Source organism: Alosa sapidissima, chromosome 4 (assembly GCF_018492685.1).
Source record: "Alosa sapidissima isolate fAloSap1 chromosome 4, fAloSap1.pri, whole genome shotgun sequence".
In the NCBI taxonomy this organism is placed as follows: Eukaryota; Metazoa; Chordata; class Actinopteri; order Clupeiformes; family Clupeidae; genus Alosa; species Alosa sapidissima.
Window position 1 is genome coordinate 11116086 of NC_055960.1, and position 20000 is coordinate 11136085.

General features: G+C 43.5%; 1 protein-coding gene and 1 long non-coding RNA gene across 18 annotated transcripts in view; one reads left to right on the plus strand and one right to left on the minus strand.

The window, feature by feature from the left end:
- Positions 1-20000, minus strand: part of ptprt (protein tyrosine phosphatase receptor type T) — a 213570-nt gene that overhangs the window by 77404 nt on the left and 116166 nt on the right. For all 17 annotated transcript variants that reach the window (XM_042089740.1, XM_042089730.1, XM_042089744.1 and 14 more), the window contains exons 9-12: positions 13379-13488; positions 4320-4521; positions 3290-3392; positions 176-449 (exon numbers count right to left, since the gene is read on the minus strand). In XM_042089740.1, coding sequence (XP_041945674.1) covers positions 176-449; positions 3290-3392; positions 4320-4521; positions 13379-13488 — 689 coding nt within the window. The remainder of the gene's footprint in view (positions 1-175; positions 450-3289; positions 3393-4319; positions 4522-13378; positions 13489-20000) is intronic.
- The window catches only part of LOC121707290, a 24028-nt gene continuing 16081 nt past the window's right edge, over positions 12054-20000 (plus strand). Inside the window, exon 1 of the long non-coding RNA XR_006031284.1 lies at positions 12054-12235. This is a non-coding gene — a long non-coding RNA (uncharacterized LOC121707290). The remainder of the gene's footprint in view (positions 12236-20000) is intronic.

Genomic DNA, 20000 nt, shown 5'->3' on the forward strand with positions numbered 1-20000 from the left:
ACACACACACACAATTAGTTCCATCTTTTCTGAAGATGATCTTGCGTTCAGCATTGTTGATGTTGGTGCCACTTCATGCCACTATGGACACACACACACACACACACACACACACACACACACACACACACACACACACACACACACACACACACACACACACACACACACTCACCCCATTGGCTCTGCTCAGGGCCTGGTAGTAAATGCTGTAGCTCTTGGCTGGTGAGAGCGGCGCGTTCCAGTAGCCGTTGTACGTCTTGTTGTCCCCTATGGTGAAGGAGTGCGTGGACGCGACGGTGGCCGGCGGCAGCTCGGCGGCAAAGTAGTGGGCCGAGTTGTGGATGGAGGCGTTGCGGTAACTCATGGGCACGGCGAAGCACTCCACCGCATCGGTCGCCCGCCGCACCTTCTGCTTCCGCTCCTCCTGGACCACCACCTGGTACGCACTGCAGGGGAACACACACCTCTGATCACACATGTACACCATGACAACGCACCATGACAACGCACCATGACAACACAAGACTAGAGTTTAGTCTGGCTACAGTGGCTTTGGGACCTTAGAGCTGACAGTCTTTCAAATTGTTGTTAAATCATTCATCACATCACCTTAACCAAACCCAACCCCTAACCTTAACCTTAAGCATACAGTACATTGTTGTTAACTAAGTGTCAACAGATTGTTTATATATCTGAGCATATGTAGAGAGTCTGACATAAAGGTGCTGTTGTGTGAGAGCCTAGAGGGCCCTGTATACACACAAAAGCCAGATCATTTTACCTCATACACTCTTAGCCTTCTACCTGAAGGAACATAGACACCCTCTTACTCACTAGAAAATACCTTTGTAAAGCACAGGACAAGAGAGGCTGGAATGCAAGAGGAAAAGTGTCCTAGTGAATTGGGTCCTAGTGAACAGGGTCCTAGTGAATTGGGTCCTAGTGAACAGGGTCCTAATGAACAGGGTCCAAATGAATAGGGTCCCAGTGAATAGGGTCATAGTGAACAGGGTCCTAGTGAACAGGGTCTTAGTGAATAGGGTCCCAGTGAATAGGGTCATAGTGAACAGGGTCCTAGTGAACAGGGTCCTAGGGAATAGGGTCCTAGACAAGGATCAAGGTGATGCTGTGAAGTTTGCTGAGTTTGCAGGAATATAGATGAAGGGACAACTGTTATCATCAGATAATGTTCATAACCAAGCAGTAGGGTCAGGAATCTGACATCTGTACAGGACAGGCCTACTTTGTGATGCAGGCAGTCCAAACAGCATCACCTCCAACAGAAAAGAGCTGCTGCCCATAAGATATGGATCCGTGCAGAATTTGGACACACCAGTTCAGCCTCACAGATAGAGGAAGAGTGACAGATAGAGAGACAGAGAGAGAGAGAGAGGGGAAGAGAGAGAGATGGGGAGAAAAATGATGGGAGAGAGAAAGAAAGAGAGGGGAAAGAGAGAGAGAGAGAGAGAGAGAGAGAGAGAGAGAGAGAGAGAGAGGTGCTATTGTTCATTCTGTGTTCACATGTTTACCTGCATTGCTCTATCTCTATTTTGTTTCTTTTGTGATTCTACTGTGTTGTCTGTAACACTGGCTTTGGCAACACTGTACCCAAACAGTCATGCTAATAGAGCTTCTTTGAATGAGAAGAGAGAGAGAGAGAGTGAGAGAGAGAGAGAGAGAGTGAGAGAGAGAGACCGAGAATGAGAGAGAGCTGCTGAGTCCAAGCAGGCATTTCAGTGGCGGTCCAGCAGAGGGAAATCTCTCTCTAATTAGCCGTGACAGAGACGGGGCTAAAGGAGAGCTGAGGAGCAGGCTTTTGGAGAGACCTTGTCAAGGAGGAGGAATTGGTAATGAGCGCGCTGTTTGTTTCTGTCCAGCCACATCTGAATGGACATAAGGGCCTCCTTTGAGTCTCGATGCAGGACAGCGCGTTGCCCCCCGCAATTATGGGCCTCAATGCTAAGAACATACTTCACAATTATGTGCAATTAGGGAAATGTATGTTTCACCAAAGGACTGTGACAAATTATCCCAGGCTGTAAATTGACATCTTTTATAATGGATAATTACTTATGAAACCAAAGAACACTTTTCTTTTTCAAAGACCGTATATCTATTTTAAAGCTAATGGCTTTCAATGGAATATTCAGTGTGTGGGAGTTGGGTTGGTGATGTATGGTGGTGGTGGTGGTGGTGGTGTGGTGGTGTGTGTGTGTGTGTGTGTGTGTGTGTGTGTGTGTGTGTGTGTGTGTGTGTGTGTGTGTGTGTGTGTGTGTGTGTGTGTGTCTGTGTGTCTGTGTGTGTGTGTGTCTGTGTGTGTGTGTGCTTGTGTGTTTGACCTTATTGGGTTTTTTACTCAAATTAAAATGTTAAAATCATGCAAGAAATCATTATAGAATTGGTTATCCTCTGACCTGCTATGATGTAGTGCAGACACATAAATCAATAACCATGTGGTTGTTACACAGCAATCTTTCTTTCATCACAGAAGTTGGTCTGGGGCCCTCAGCACCTGCCTTCATTTAAGATGCAGACTCAACTGCAGACTCAACTAACTACATCTCTCTCAGAGCAAATACACTGCTAGAGTTTTGTGTTTCTTTTTCCTTCTCATAATGAGAGCTTTTTTAATCCAGCGTACAATAGTCTCTGTTGGCACACAGAGCTCTGCCTACTGTAGTTTGTGCTTGCAAAACTCAACCACTAAAACACAAAGGCAACTCTGCCAAACTCAAATGAAACTAGATAATCAGCATCTTTGCATACAAACACCAGTTATTTGAATGACTGTGTCTAATACCGCAAAATGTCCCATTCTGTGCTGATGATGATGGTACATCTCTCCGGCACATGTCACATATCCCTGACAGGTAAATTTTAAGGAGTTAGAGCTTCATGCCTTTGTCACCATCTACCCTGGCCTATCTGTGCAACCCTCCGAATCGCTCATGGATATGTAGAGGCAGCCAGACAGACAGCCAGCGGACACTAAAGTGGAGGAGATCAAAGTTCCTCTACACCTGTGTCTTTGCTTGATTGTGGTATAATACATTTATGTATTTTTTTTATTTATAATAATACATTTAGAACATAATGTATTATTCTGAACTCTTTGCTGCAAGTCATGTTTCCTGTCAGAGACAGTTGAGCCTTCTTTACTCACTGATTGACTCCATGACAATTATAGAATACTAATCCAGATGTTTCTAAGTCATTTACGGACACACCCCGTGACAGCTCTGGTGGTAATGGAGGAGATGACGGCGGGCGACGGCAGCAGACATACCTGACCGGAGCTCCTCTGGACTGGGCCGGCTTGAGGAGTACGGTGATGGTGGTGTCCGTCTCGTTCAACAGCATGTCTGTCTCATACTCAGGCATCATCGGAGCTGTGGAGTCAAGACAAACAGAACGTCCGTACTAATGACCAAATAATATTCACAATTTAAAGCAACACTATGTCAAACATTTCACACTTTTTGAGGTATACTTTTACCAGGCAATTAGCTTTGGTTTCATCTTCAAATTCATTTTTAATGGCCTATGCTCATGTGAAGGACAGATAAACATGTGTTTTTCCCACCAGGGAACCAGGATATGCACTATGCAATCCGATGTCACGCCCACAACACATTGCACCCAACACATCACTGAATGGTCGCAAAACACTTTGCTTATAGGTAATAGTCTGATCAAAAGCATACCCCCCTCAGCAAGTAAGTACTGTACAGCGTACACTAAACTAAATAAATTGAGTTTAAAATACATTAGCATATTCCTGTTTCAGCATTATAGCACCAACTATGGCATTATGCTTGTGCTCATAATTGTACACTGGTCATCAGTGTGGTGCAGCCTGTTTGTGTGAAGGTGTGCCAAACACCATTGTGCTCCTGTGTTTGTGAGATGCCACTTTGACACCACTGATCATTATCTCTGGCAGAGATGAAACTGCTGCAGTTGGGTATGCGGTGGAAAAACCTTGCAACGTTACATCTTTGTGGGGCTCAGGGGAGATTATGTTGATGCTGGGGGCCAAGGAGAAGCTGCTGTTACTCTGTGTTTACCGGCCTTAATTTATAGCATTTCACATTTTGCCTTCCCAGTTCCCCCAGGCTGAATGAGTTCAAAAGGATTTCAGAAAAATTCTAGGTAAATTGAGTCTGTGTGTCCATAAAATTGAGGGACCATGTGTGGTTTCGGGGGCTTATTTGGCATGATTTGTAGCAAATTTGTACGGTGTCGGGGGATTATCATCACACATTGGTCAAAACGATGCCTGTCTTCAGAGGGAAAAATAGCGTGCGGCCCCTGACCTGCTATCTTGGTGGCCACGCGTGTGGTCACGGGCGGTCCGAAGCCCTTGCTGGTGCGGGCCTTCAGGGTGAAGAAGTAGGTGGTCCCGGGGTAGAGACCCACAAAGAGATGGTGCGTCTCGTTGCGCAGCTTGAACACGCTCCCGTGCTGCGTGGTGAGGTCCGCGCTGGGGTCCAGGGAGTTCAGGGCCTTAAAGGTGATCTGCAGGAGCACACACACACACACACACACACACACACACAGACAGAAACCCAGGTGAGGACTGGAAAGACAACAGCTGGATGGGTCAGATGCACCTGGCGATATTTCTTATATTTTAAGATTATAAAATCTATATGTTTCCATTAGAGATGCACCGATATGGAATTTTTGGGCCGATAACGATAAGCGATATTTATTGGTTTGTTGTGGCCGATACCGATACGATAACCGATAATATTACTCTTGAAAAAAAATTGTGAAAAGTGATTTGGGGAAAGCATTTAATAAGCATAATTTTATTGCAGTAATTTTACCTACCATCAAATGATGGACAGAACTCATAATAGTCCTCAATTGTACGGCAGTAAACAACATAACAGTAGCCTAGCCCTAGGCTACAGTATGTGTGGCTCCTTTAAGTGAACCTGACGACAGTGAATTGCGAGTGAGTGGCTAGAGAGTTGAATCATTTTCATTTAGGACTAAACGCTCATAAACGGCTCAGCTTGGAATAAGCTACAGTATAGCGACCAAATCAGAGTTTGTGAGGGAACCTTTAGTTTAGTTTCAACTGCGGGTAACTGAATAAAGCTGCAACTCCTCAGACTGTATCTTATGTCCGTCTACTCTGTTGCGCACAACCTGCTGCAGCAGAAATGAAAGGAGTTAGCCCCGAAGGTTTTAATAACTTATTATGATGACCTGTCTGGAACTGAAGCACGAATGGTTAGCATATTTCTAGGTAATAATACAAAACCCAAGCTAAAGTAATGCAAATATAATACTAAAACACAACTTAGAACTAGGCCTACTTACGTACTCGTCCCACTAACGAGTTTGTTTATTTGTTTCCCCGACCAGCACGGTAAAGTGCAAACACACCAGCACAAGATAGCTCTTGATAGGGCTGAGCTCCGCTCTGTTACGGTTAAATGGCGGATCATTCACGAGAGGATTTTGAGATGCACAGATTCCCCAATGAACGCATATTCACAGATTTTGTTAGAGTGGTGAAATACATTCACACCGCTGACATTATATTGAGGAAAAAGTATAGCCAACAAAGCTCAAGTAGCTCAGTGTAGCCAGACGGACCTTACGTAGGCCTAAATTAGGACTTTAAAAAATATCGGCGCAAATTATCGGCCAGAATTCTGTTATCGGACCGATAATAATATTTTCATTTTTTTCACTTATCGGCTAATAATATATCGGCCGCCGATATATCATGCATCCCTAGTTTCCATACAAATATTTGTGCAGTATTTCCATTCTGGGCAAGATCGGGATGAGGTCAGAGATATGGTTACCATCTTTTTGACTCAAAAGTTAACATGATACATTTGTATTCGTTTTTGGCATTGGGATCTGAGATTTTACATCACCTGGAGTACAGAAATACATGATTTTCAAGATAAAGTCTCTAGGTGATTGTGCACGAACTGAAACGACCCATTTGTTTACATTCAGAAACGTTTTTGTTGGATAAAAAATGGCTGTGCAGTGGCCTTGAGTGCTTTCTGCCTTTTACCACAAACAGTTGAACAAAAAAATCAGCAATAAAAGTCGATGAAAAACCATATGAACATTGATAAAAGAATTGGATGCATGAGTGCACAAAAGCTGAGCTGTCCGGCACATTGCCTGAGATGGAAACATGTCCAAATTGACGGCTACTGGGTTTTATGGGGGCAATCAAAACATTTTAGGCTTGACGTTTTCACAGTTCACAACGCTGTCCTGAGAATTCAAATCAAATCCAATTGACAGCTGTGTGCCTGGCAGGCCTGCGGGCGTGAAAAGCTTTCATGGTGGGTGAGTGATTCAGCATGGCTTTTCTGACCTCATGTCGGTCCACGGGCCACAACACAGCCAGGGTACATTCGCCATTTCACATACAGTTTTACCTGATGGCGGCCAACACACTGAAAGAGCTGGGGGATGATGGGGGTGGGGGGGTGGGGGGGGTGTACGAAGGGTGAAAAAAAGGCCAGTATTTTCGTTGCTACATATTAAATTGCCTAGCGCACCAATGGGCGTTGTCCTGAGGCACCTGCTGTCTCGCCTCGTTCCGCGGTCCCTGTCTCGCATTGCCTCGTTCCGCGGTCCCTGTCTCGCATCACCCGGGAGCCAGACATCAGCAGCTGTCTGGCAGCACCTGGGGTATCTTAGGCCTCCGAGCTAATCCAGATTGATCAGAGTAATTCTTCAAGCGGTGCAAATGACAGAAACCTCCCGGGATGCACCATGCAAAAGAAGTAAAATGCTAACTGTTGCAGCCTGAAACAGAAAGGTTATGTGTGTGGCCTGTTAGTGTGGTCATTTAGCTTTAGGGACACCTCAGGTGGCTAATTGAGTATCTCCATACAGGACGGCAAACACAAACAAACCATGCAAATACCTCTAACCAAACTAATTTCAGACGCCTAAATAAAAATTTGATGGGGTTCTTGGAATAACTCATTTAAATGCTGAAACACACACACACACACACTGTGGAACTAACTGGGAGCTGGTTTCATCGCTATTGTTATATGGCTCTGATTTAATGGTAATGTCGACACTCCATTTTATCATGCAAATAAATTATACATTTTATGCCAGCGTGGGCACTGGGCTTTGACTCTAATCAATGGCAGGCGGCAGGATGGGGGGGGGGGGGGCTGGCAATATATTGTAAATCACCCCTCACTGTTGCCTGTCTCTTGCAATAGTCCCTTCGCTTCACTGGCACTGTCAATCTTGACCGCAGGTGTATAGGCCCATTGAGAAGTTTTATTTAGGAGAGCTTTATGAAGAAATGGCTCAGCCTGTGTCCACATAGATCACATTTGCCTCAGCACATGCCACACATTTTCCCTGGGATCCATTAACAACACCCTGGTCCAACAAAGATGCTGGTGCCTGCTCAGTTTCTCACGATGGAATACCATAAAATGTCCCCCATTGATTCAGTCTTTTTTTCTTTTTTTTTCATATGGAGAGCCATAAAATATTACTCTGCGATCATTCCTGCTTTAGTTTCATTCCCGCGCATGTTGCTCTGCCTCCATCGCGCTCGTTTAATACAGTACGCTCTGTCAAGAGACCCAGCTGCTGAACAGACATCATAAAGCCAACGCATTTTACTGCGCTGTGAAAGAGAAGGCACCGGGCCCTGGCAGTGCTTTTGTGGAGTAGATGGAATAACCCCACTGTTGTGCAGTTTTGAGGCTGTGCTTTATGTCGCTATCTGTGATGCTCCTTAGATTGAACTCTTTGGTAACTAAGACAGTCTCTTGAGAAAATGCATCTATTCAACAACAAAAATCTGTGAGAAGAGGACACTCTCCATGGCTCCATTCACTTCCGATTCATTTCAGGGCTTATTCTTTTCCGCACATTGTTTTCCCCAGGTGTGTCCAAAAGGGACCTGTGACTTGGCATGACACACTCAGTGAGCTGTAGTTCTTTCACTGAGCTTCCACTACGCACGCACGCACGCACGCACGCACACACACACTCACCACATGTCATTCTCAACCTGATAAAGATCATGAGAGGACACATGGAGAAGTGTGAAAGGAGAGAAAGCAAAAAGGAAAGTGAAGTGATGGATGTTTTCCCCTTCCCTGTCTGTACTGTCAATGGAGTAGAGGGGGCGAGGGGGGGGGGGGGGGAGTCTGGGGGCAGGCGAAATGGCTTCTCTTATCCACTGTGTGACCCACCATTAACTGTCTGTTAAAGGCCAGGCTCTAATGGACTGCATGTGTCCAGAGGAGGGAAATTGACCAGGGAAGGCCTGAGAGAGAGAGAGAAGCAGTGAATGTGTGAGGTGGGATGGTGCTGGGGGTGGGGGGGGACTACTCTTCTCTTGATGTGCCATCGCTACTGCAGCAAACAGGAGAAACCACAAAACGGCAGCAGGCAAATTTGCATCTGGGAAAAGAACGGGCCAAGGAAATGAAAAGACCTGACAAGACAACAAACATGTGGAAATCCGCTAGCCCTGGCGGAACGGCGGAACAGACACCAAAAGAGACGGGGAAAAGCAAAGACAAGTCCCAAGCGCATGTCAGGATGCTCCAAGTATGTCCCATCCTGCCTCTCACTCAGGTGTAGAGCATTGCGCATTGCCTTGTCTCCAGCTGTCAACTCCAACCAGCTATTAGTCAGGACGCAGATAAGCTGCCACAGTCAATATGTAATTAAGAGGTTTTTATGAGGACGTACTGTACATCCACAGCTCCCATCTACGCAGAAGTGGCAGTAAACACTATAGGAGACAGGCCGATGTTACATACAGAACTGGTATTTGTTTACTTGGAGCAAAATAAACAAATATAAATCACAATATTGTGTGCCTATGCGTGTGTGTGTGTGTGTGTGTGTGTGTGTGTGTGTGTGTGAGTGTGTGTGTGTGTGTGTGTGAGTGTGTGTGTGTGCTTATTCTTCACAATGCTTTGTTCAGCGGCAGGTAAAAAGCCGAGGCTTGTGTCTGGTCGTTGTGAGAGCTTGCTGGAGTAAGTAGTGTTCCATTAGCGTTACCGGTTTGCACTACATCCTGCCTATCGGTACTCGGCGTAGTGAAAGCAGGTGGCATGCACACACGCCGAGCCCTGAATGAAAATAGAAGGGGGACACACCACAGCCCCAACCTCCTCCACCCATCTCCTCGTACGCATGTGTGTGTGTGTGTGTGTGTGTGTGTGTGTGTGTGAGTGCGTGTGTGTGCTGGATGCGCCCCATCTGTCGCTAAGCGCTCTTGACGGGCCCGCGGGGAGGACAGGGGCCAAGCGGGCCGGTGTGCACCCCGCGTCTGAGAGCCGGCACTCAATTTAGCCCTTTATTGACGGAGATGAAAAACAATGTGGTGGCGCGGATGGAGTGTGTGATGGGGCCTGCATCTCTCTCTCTCTCTCTCTCTCTCTCTCTCTCTCTCTCTCTGTCTCTCTCTTTCCATCTCCATCCACTGAGGCCGCACCAGCTGTTTATCTTCGTTAGGCCCCAAAGCTCTCCCAATACATCAGCACGGTAGCGACAGCTACTTACTTAGACCCTCCACCCTACCACCACCACTATGACTACCACCACGAGGCAGCAACACCTCCCCCACCCCACACCGCAGCCCATACTATACCCAACCCTGGCCCTAATGCATCCCACAACACCCAACCCCACCCCACCCCACCCAGCACCGATGCATCCCACAACACCCCCCAACCCAACCTAGATGCCATGAGGGGAGGCAGGATCAAACGTTTGGCACGCCACAGCATCTGCACCAAGACGGAAGGCCATGTCATTGCTCCAACGCACGTGCGCACACACACACACACACACACACACACACACACACACACACACAGCCAGAGCCCTGCACATTCTCCTCTTCAAACACACACACTTTCACATCTCAGGGGAGACGTTTGAGCTAAAAGTGTTGTTTACCATAAAACGATTTAAAATAAATAAATAAATGGGGAAAAATTTTCCAACAGCAAAAAAACAAAATGAAAGAATACTTTCAATGAAAATAAATCATGTCTTCTTTGGATGAATTCATCACCCGAAGGTTTGGGGATACAAAAAAACTGAGGATTTAGGTCAAGTCTGTGTCATGAGTTGAACAAAGACATCAACTTGAATCATTTGAGGAAAACAAGTAAAAAATGTCACTCTTTTCGGAAACTGCTGGAAAGGTGTGATCCTCTAGACATGATTAGTTGAAGTTTTTTTCCCCTGCGGTGGTGCCACAAAAAAAAAAAAAATACTTCCAAAAATGTGTGACATTTTTAGACACCTACTCCCACTTAAGTGGAGAAAATTAATCATACTAGCTCAACCACCATCTGCCCATATATAATGCTCTCTCTGCCCACTGTAGAAGTAGTTCTGCATTACAGGCCTGTCATACACATTTCCCTGATTCAGAGACCTGTTTTCTGCCAAACAGATGCAAAAGACAACAATAAAAGGGTCCTATTTACACAAGATCAGAGGGATGACAACAACTAAATCAGAGGACACAGAGAGAGCAGGATGTGATCAAATGAACTCAGCAATGCACTGCAAATTAGACAAAACAAACATCAAGGTCTAATACAAAGCAATGAAGTGTGAGGGTATTTGCTCTTCATTTGCATACAGATAAGGCCTGTGGAAGAGTGTTAGGTACAAGACCACACACACACACACACACACACACACACACACACACACACACACACACACACACACACAGCGCGCGCGCGCACGTAAAAAATAAATCATCACATCCAAAAGTCCCCTCTCTATTGATAAATGTGTGCTCATTATGCAAAGAGCACATTCTGATTTCCCAACATGCCTTTCATCTGTTTCTTTCATTTGTGTGATGTCGGGAAGGCAATTATTGTCTGGGATACCTTGTAAGCTTTTGGACAGGACTCCACGGCACCATGACTGGAATTGGAAACATCCAATTCCAAGGGCCACAAGAACGGATTCCCAAAATCAGAACATGATCAAACGGATAGATCGGATGATTTGGAGAATGGGGTTTATCAAACAGCAGGCTTAAAAATACAAATGTGGTGTTGGCCATCTGAGAATGGGGTTTATTAAACAGCGGGCGTAGGAATACATGTGTTGTCATAGATATGTCTGAGAATGACGGGGAGGGCTGGTTCATTCATTACATTGTGTCCTAACTGCTTGCAATGCGAGCGAGTGTTACAGTACAGTAGCTCCAAAATCACTTTAATTACATTGTTTTCCATTGGAAGGTCCTAACTGGGCACAATGCCGCAGAGTGCTGTGCAGCGCGATGATTTGAGCAGTACACAAAAACACCATACTCTCTCTCTTGTACAACAGGTGCACTTTCCAATTGCAATAATATTTTTATATTTTTATATAAAAAATATTTTATTTAGTAGCGACCGGGGTAACAAACCCCTGTTATCCTACTTTAATGAAACGAAAATTAAAGTCTTTGCAGTGCAAGCATTTTAATTTTAAATAACAAAATAGAAGAGGATATTTAACGGATTCAGTGTGGACACAGAAAATTCAATGCTACACGACAGTCGCTCACTCAGATCCAGTTGGGATACACTGTTAGGCTATTGCTGCAGAGCAGCTATAAGTGATTATTAGCATTCTGAATCTGTCTCACATACAGTAAGTCAAAAATGACTGATCAAGAAACAGGATGGCAAGACTCAACTCAAACTAACTCCAATATCATTTAACGATGGCTGGCTCACCTTGACACCTTTGAACAAGCCATTCCCTGTGTGTTGACATCAGATTTGCTATCATTTACTTTCCTGGAGCATGGAGACACTAATGTGATCGTAGAGAATATCATTACATCAGATTGGGTGAGTTGTCACGCTTTTCCCTCGCCGGAATCCTGTTTTCCACTGAAGCCTTTCTGCTGTGTGCCCTGTCTCATCGAGTATGAGCATGTGTTCTTGGTGATGTGCAGTGTAGCAGTGCCGCATGGCGATGCGAAATGTGATGCAACATCTCATCTCCGGGCCCTTTTCCTAGCTGTCTTGGCAAAACCCCGGCCCCAGCGCTGCCTGCCTGGCCCAGCAGACGCCAGGCAGACTCGTCCGTGTGCTCCGCACTTCAACTCTCCTTTTGAAAGTTTAAACAAACAGCGGTGCGGGGCCTCTATTCTGAATTCTGAAAGGGATTGCCGTTCTTCAGGGGGTGAGAACGTACTCCACAGAGGAAGAGAAAGGTGAGCTGATTTACAGTCGCTACTCGTTCTTTCTCTCTCTCCGCTCCCCTGTTCACTGTCACTCTCTTCCCTTTGCCTTTCTCTTTCTCTCTCTCTTTCTCTATCTGTCCATCCTCCTATCACCTGCCCATAGTTCAATCCTCCCTGTGTGCCCAGAGGACATTGTCTGGGCTCTAATTTGCCTCAGACCTGAAAACAAGAGCTGGGCTTTATAATTCCTCAGATCTCCAGGATAATGCGATTCAAGGCTTTTAATTGAATCAATGAAGGCTATTACAGCAATTATGGGGAAATGAGAACACATTGTGCCTCTCCTCAATACATTTGGTGAATTCTGTCAGTCTTGCTCTAAAGATGGGCTGGAGACTAATTTCATATTAATGCTGAGGCTGGGAACAAAAGCTACCAGTACAATGGACGGAGTGAGGCCTCAAATCTCACCATCAAAGACTTCAGCAGGCCTTTGTTCGCCGATCATTAACCAATGCACCTTCAAAGCAGATGCGGCCTCGTTTTATTTTTCTTCTTTTTGCGACCTTATGCGGAGACAGACGATTTGAAAAAAAAAAAAAAAAAAACATTTGTTTGACACACTGTCGGAGTAATAGTTAGGGTGGAATGTCTGGAAAGCTTTTAGATTTTTGTACATCAATGCGTTTTTTTTTTTTTTTTGTCATCTTTCCTATCCAAAGTAAATCAGAGGACCTTGAGGACATTGAGTTCCCAGGTTTGATGTTTAAGTTTTATGAAAGAGATATTAACACACTCCTCTTTTTGTCTTGCTGGTGTCCTTAAGTAGTGCATACAAATCGAGTCAAGTAGCCCAACTGCACTCAGCGTTCTTTTCTTTTTTCCTTTTCTTTTCCAATACAGCATCAATTAAACATCACTTAAATGTGAAGTATTAAACTGCAAACAAACACAGCTTAGCTTGGCTTTACACTCCATGCGACTTTCTTTTTTTTTGAAGGGGGATTTTAGGCAAGACAAGTAAATGATGACTTGATAACTGAAAACACATTTACAATTTAAAACGAACACAGCAGAGATGTTTTCACTGTGTCATACAGTATGTACACATAGAGTGCATAGAGCTATGGACGAGCTCTAAAAAAAGGCAGGAGTCTGTTAATTCAGTGTTACCTCATATAGTGTGATGGCCCCATTTGTCTCGTTGGGAGCTTTCCACTGCATGAAGATCTTCTCCTCATAAGGTCCCGTCTGGATCGACTCCATGGGAACCGGGCCGGGCACTGCGAACAACACAGAACATGATAAGTGTCTACTGTTTTTTTAAAGTCGGCTAATCTGCCTAGCAACAGTCATGAAGTCGTTGTGATTCTAATTTGGTGCATTTTTAAGTGTATGCAATACAGTCAGCTCTGTGCACGTGTAATATGGCTGCCCTTATTTGGCATGTAATGTTATGACATGTCTTAAGGGCCAGTTAGGTGCGGCACTGTCAGGAAAACGCCACGGAATTATGGGAGGGCAACAACGCAGTTCAGCCAGCAACAGATCTAATCATAGACGTGCTGATGATCTAATGCGAAAGTATGTCAAGAGCTCTGCAGATGCGACCGTGAGAAGTGTAACACTCCAACACCTTTCAAAAATCAAGTGCTGTGTTTTGGTGTGTGTGTGCGTGTGTCTAACACAATGTTAACACAAGTCTGTTAGACACATCTACTGTAGGGGAGCTCTCACCTTAGGTGATACTAAAGCGACTAAAAAGTGTTGGCACATGAAAATGAGAGGGAAAAGGGAATATAATCAGCAAAGGGAAGCAGAGCCTATTTAATTCTGAAATCCATCATGTGAGACACAGCTATAAACACGCAGCCCCTGCCCTGGGGTTAACTTCAGGGCATATGGGCATGATCCAAGCCAAGGCAAAGCACCACGGGGCATTGTATTTGATATCATATCCACCCATGGTAGCTTTCATGATTAGCTCTGTTTTTACATTTTTCATATGCAAAGAAGAAAAGGTAATGGCCTCTTGTAAACAAACAAACCTATTTGCAAACACATGACTGTTTGTCTCATTCTCTACCTTTACTGTAGTAGCTGATGAGAGAGATCTGGATCTTTTAACCAACCTACACTTGAATGTTATCCAACAACTATTCCTAGTAGTCCTTGTGGTCCATTGACATTACCATTAGTTGCAGAATTTAATATAAATAACCCTTTCATGCGTTAATATAAATAACCCTTTCAATGCATTGTTCTAATACACAATGTGTTACCACATCTTCTGCGGTACTTCTGCGGTCATTCTAAACCGTGTGTATCATGTGGCAACTATGCAATCATCTAATCAGTGATGAGAAGCAGAAAAAAAAAACACGGTTGAATGCATCCTTCATTACTCCTCTGCAGATATAATCAGATACCACTGAGATAAGACGTGCCATTTATTAGGTTGTACGCGGTGTGGAAAATGAATAAATTTCAATCACATCGACATCTGAGATTATAGCCAACCTCAAAGGCCCTCAATGCCTGGACCTTGGTCAGTGAATATACCAAAAGTACGGTGACAATACAATACAATTAGATCAGTCCCCCCCCACACACACACCCCTCCCTGTGCTCAACGTCTCCTCCGTGTGTTGGGTCAAGCCTCTGCAAAGGGAGATAAATGCCTCTGTTACACATTCATCAAAACTTGATTAACTTCCTGTATGGATTGTGTGAATGGCATGTTTCATTAAAAAAGGAGTCGGGGAGACGTCTGCTGTTCTCCACCCGCTGCAGCGATAATAAAGCTGCACTGAGTTTAAATGACCCTGACGCGCCGTGCAGCTGCACTTTACTTAATTATTACTCATTTCTTACTGAGACTGATGAGAGGAATGTGAAAACAACCAGACACACACACACACACACACACACACACAAACAGAAAAACACAGGCAGGCAGGCAGACAGGCAGACAGACTCTCTCTCTCTCTCTCTCTCTCTCTCTCTCTCTCTCTCTCTCTCTCTCTCTCTCTCTCTCTCACACACACACACACACCACACACACACACACACACACACACACACACACACACACACACAAACACAGACAGACACACAAACACACATGCGCGCGCGCACACACACACACACACACACACACACCAAAATGTACGCCTAGTTTTAGAAACCTAGAAACTCCAAAAATATTTAATCTACTATGTAATCTGGGTGAGTTTTGAGGATTAACTACTGTACCTCTGAAGAATGATTGGTCCTGTGAGCTCTGTAACCTGCCTGTGAGTCTGTGCAGCACACCAGTGGAGATGGAGAAGTGTGTGGTGTGTGGGGCTCAAATTAGACGCATCACCCCCCCCCCCCCCCCCCCCCCCCACCATACATCCTTGACTGGTTTGAGTCCATGACACACACACACACAAACAAAGAAACATAACACACACATGGACAAAACATACTAGCACACACACACACACACACACACACACACACACACACACACATATAAACACACACACACAAACAAAGAAACACAACACACACATATGGACAAAACATACTAGCTCACACACACACACAGAGACACACAAAATGTATTTTCCTTTCAAGCTGCTCATCTATTTTTTGTCTAATTCTGGCACAGGGACACTTGTTGATGGTGAGGTTGCTTGTTCTTTACCTAATAAGGCCAGACCGGAGCACTCCTGTTTGCCAGTCCGTCTCACTCCACTGCAATTAGCACCATATTTGGTGGCACAGAGAGAGCGAGGGAGAGATGATAGGGGCGCCTACTTTACAAATGAAATGTTGCAGATGTGTCACTTTGTGCGCACAAAGGACAGCAATTACACATTTTCATATGCAAAAGACAAGAAGGACCACGGAGCTGAGACACACACATGCAGACACATAGACAAACACACACACACACACACACACACACACCTTCACAGTGGGAGGGCGGAGAGCATGCTCTTTGATGACACAAACTAACTGAAACATGCTGGAATACAGCGAAACTGGTTCAGATGACTGTAACACATACGATATACTGTATCAGTATCACATTAGCCAAGGCAGCTTTTGGCAACAGCCAAATTAATTTTTTGTTCCCTTTTTGTCCAGAACATTTTCCATTATAAATGAGTGAAGATAAATTTATTTTGAACGGCTCGAGTAGGCTGCAGACACCCTGGAGGGGATTTCAAATTAAGTGTAGCTCACAAACACACTACAATCTGTGCAGAGGGAGAGAAAAAAAAAAAAAAAAAAAAAAACACCTTCCTTTGAACTAAAACGGAAGATGTTTTCCACTCTGTCTTTAACAGCAGAGTGATTAAGAATCTCAGAATAAAAGAGAGTAGAGGAATAAAAATGGGCTCTAACAGGTGCACTTGTAATTGATCCAGCAGTTATACTGGAGTTTATTTTGATCTTGTGCTATACGTGTCTGATATGCTTACTGTACTGTATTCTGCTCACTGCAGCAAGTTCACACATTTTATTGCAATTTACAGTTTGTTTGTTTTTTCCCCAGTCACTTTGGAGTATTTCTCAGATCTAAATAAAAATTCTCAAAACTACTATTTTCATAAAAGCAATTTCTCAGTACATATCTTTATTCGTAATTGATTGTTTACAAACTTCTGCTATTTCAATTTTGCTATTTCATTAGCAATTTCTGCTATTTCATCAATTGCTAATGTCAGGTCGGTCAAAATAAATTATACAGGTTCTCTGCTGAATAGTCCTTCATTCCAAAACATTTAGGTATCAGTAAATTGCTAATAATCGTATGCTAAAGTGTCGAACTTTGCCATTTCTACTACTCTTTTCTGGAAAGAACTGCTGTACAGTACAACAGTCTGGTCTTTTTTCTCTATATGACCATTAATTGCATTGGCATCAAACTGTAGTACAAACAGTACTGTAAGAGTACACAGAAAATATGATTCTGTCTGATCTCCTGCAGGCTCCGCATACAGTAATGTGTACATTTGCTCCGTTGAAATTGCCAAACTGCAGCTCCGTGCATTTCCATAAGAAAATACTTTCAGAGTACATTGTCATTTTGACAAAATGGCTAATCATTTTGACTATCTGGTTGATAACAGTGACACACTTTTTATTTTGATGGTACTGACATGTTGATTGACTTAAATGTTTGCTTTTTGAGAGAAAGACATGGCATTTTGAGCAAGTTGTGTGTGTTTTTGTATACAAACGGTAATGATGATTCAAAAATGTATCAAAGTGACTGAAAAAAAAATGTAACGTATTCATGGTTTCCCATTTACTGTTGGAACTCATAAAGTATATACCTGCTAACATGCAGTACATAGAACCAGCAAATGACCCAATACCCAAGCGGAATCACTGGATTAAATATCTTATCAGATTAATTTGATGTATTTAGGTCATTTAAATTAACACAGATAATTATCATGGCAAGTAATGTTATTTATTTTCAGATAAATTTAGTTCTAAAATGAAATAAAATCCTCCATAAACTGTAGTGTGTACTGACATGTATTACATTCAAATAAAACAGGAATTATGCTTAATATGCTTAAAAAACTGTTTATCCCTTAAATAAGTAAACACATGTTTACAGTTATAATAAGGGGGTGGCTTTGCACAGGTGCAGCCCCAAACCCAATGATCAAAATGGAGATCTGGGGATCTGTTGTGCATAATCTGATTACAGGACCAAGGTGACTTCTGAGCTGGGGGGAGACAGATCACTCCAGGGTCCTGTAATCGACCCAAACAGTCAAGGACCCACACAGTGAGGGACTGATGCGTCTAATTTGAGCTCCACACACCACTCAGATGCCTCCTTCTCCATCTCCACTGGTGTGCTGCACATACTCACAGGCAGGTTACAGAGCTCACAGGACCAATCACTCTTCAGAGGTAGTTAGATGGTCACTCATCCTCAAAACTCACCCAGATTACACAAAAATTGTGCAGATGGAAAATTTGTGGAGATGTGTTTCTAAAAGAAGGCTTAAATTCTGGTGTGTATGTGTGTGCGTGTGTTTGCCTGTGTGTGTGTGTGTGTGTGTGTGTGTGTGTGTGTGTGTGTGTGTGTGTCTGCACACTGCATTGAATGCTGACTACCACCAGTATTTCAGGAAATGTTCACTTTGATATCTACTTTAAATAAGGTTCTAAGCAGTTTCCCTGGCTGCTTTACAAGTCACTCCCTCCACCTCGACTCTGATAACAGTTAGGCTTAACACGACAAAGAACAGCACACTTTCAAATTGGATCGACATACTTAAAAAACTCGGCCTAGTGCGGCAATACAACATTCACGTCATTATCGTTGCAACAATTAGTGAGTCAGTGAGTGTAGTGAGTGTAACAACAATTAGTGAGTCAGACAACTGCTACTGCCTCGCACGTGTCTGTGTGCTAATTACAACATTACAAACCAAAAATTAAAGATGGTAATATAAAACACAATTAGCATGTTTCTAAAACACTGCTTCACTCTTGCATCACAGTGAAGCAGAAGGATTGATGTTTGTTTGAAGCACACCCATGAAGTTGATTTTTGCTATCAGGCTCGTAACAGTCCATAAAAAAGGGATATGTTCATTATGTTGGCTTCAGAAGGTAACAGCATTTTGGTGAAGCATTTTAGCGCATATATCTTTTCTTCCAGGAGGCCTGGATTTAAATGAAACCTTTTTGTAAGCAGGCTGCACACTCTCAATTATGATAAGAATCTCCGGTACATATTGACTGCCTTCTGTCATTTGAGAAAAAAATATTTCTGTGCTCAGTATAGATGAAGCTCTGTCACATAGAATATTCAGCAGGCGGCTTCTCCCTTGCACAGAACACATCAGGGGTGAACCAAAATCACCAGTCTTGGAACAAATAGCAGCGAAGGCAGCGCTAACATGACATGAGCAATTCTGTGAAGGGTCTGTAATAATCTTAACCCAAATAGTCCACCGTTTCATTTGTGAGGTATAACACAATACATATCAATAAGCAGTGGACAACCTTTTATAGTAGACACTGTTGTTGTATCATTTTTGTTTTGTTGTAGAGAAAAAGATAATTGCACAGGACAATTAAGTTACTCTACAATCTGTAGTTAGGAGTGGCAAAACACAAATAGAACTCTCAGCTGATCTAGCTATTGTTGTGATAAAATAATTGCAGTTCATTCCAAAATTAGCGTGAAACTTGATCAACAACCCATAAATTATTAATCAGCGTCCCAAAGTTGATTTCTGAATTGACCATCAAATTAAATAGGCCTGTGATTTTTTTTTTTTTGTGAAAACATAAACATATTACTATATGCAGGCTTTGTACTTGCAGGAGACTGTGTTGGCAAATAACACGGTTTTCCTATTTTCAGAGTAAACAACCCTAAACATTTTTTTTGTATTGCTGGAGGGTGGTAAGTTGTCTTACTGTACACAGAGGAACTGGACCAACCTATTTCAAAGACCTTGTAAGCTTTGTCGTTATATTTTATTCCTCTTTACAGCACTTCCAGACTGCCCATTTATCCCCAAAATGTTCTACAAACCCAATTCTCTACCAAAAAATGTATGAGCTATGTAACCCTACAACACTGACATAAACCCAAAATCGGACTATTTTCTAGATCTATCTCGCGTATATGATCTGTATCAGAGTTCCCTATTCATCATCCTAGCCTTGGCTCAACTTGACTAACGGTCCTAACCACTGTCTACTGTGCGTAAACTTCCCCAGCGCTTCCTTGTGTAATGACTTTAGGCTACCATAG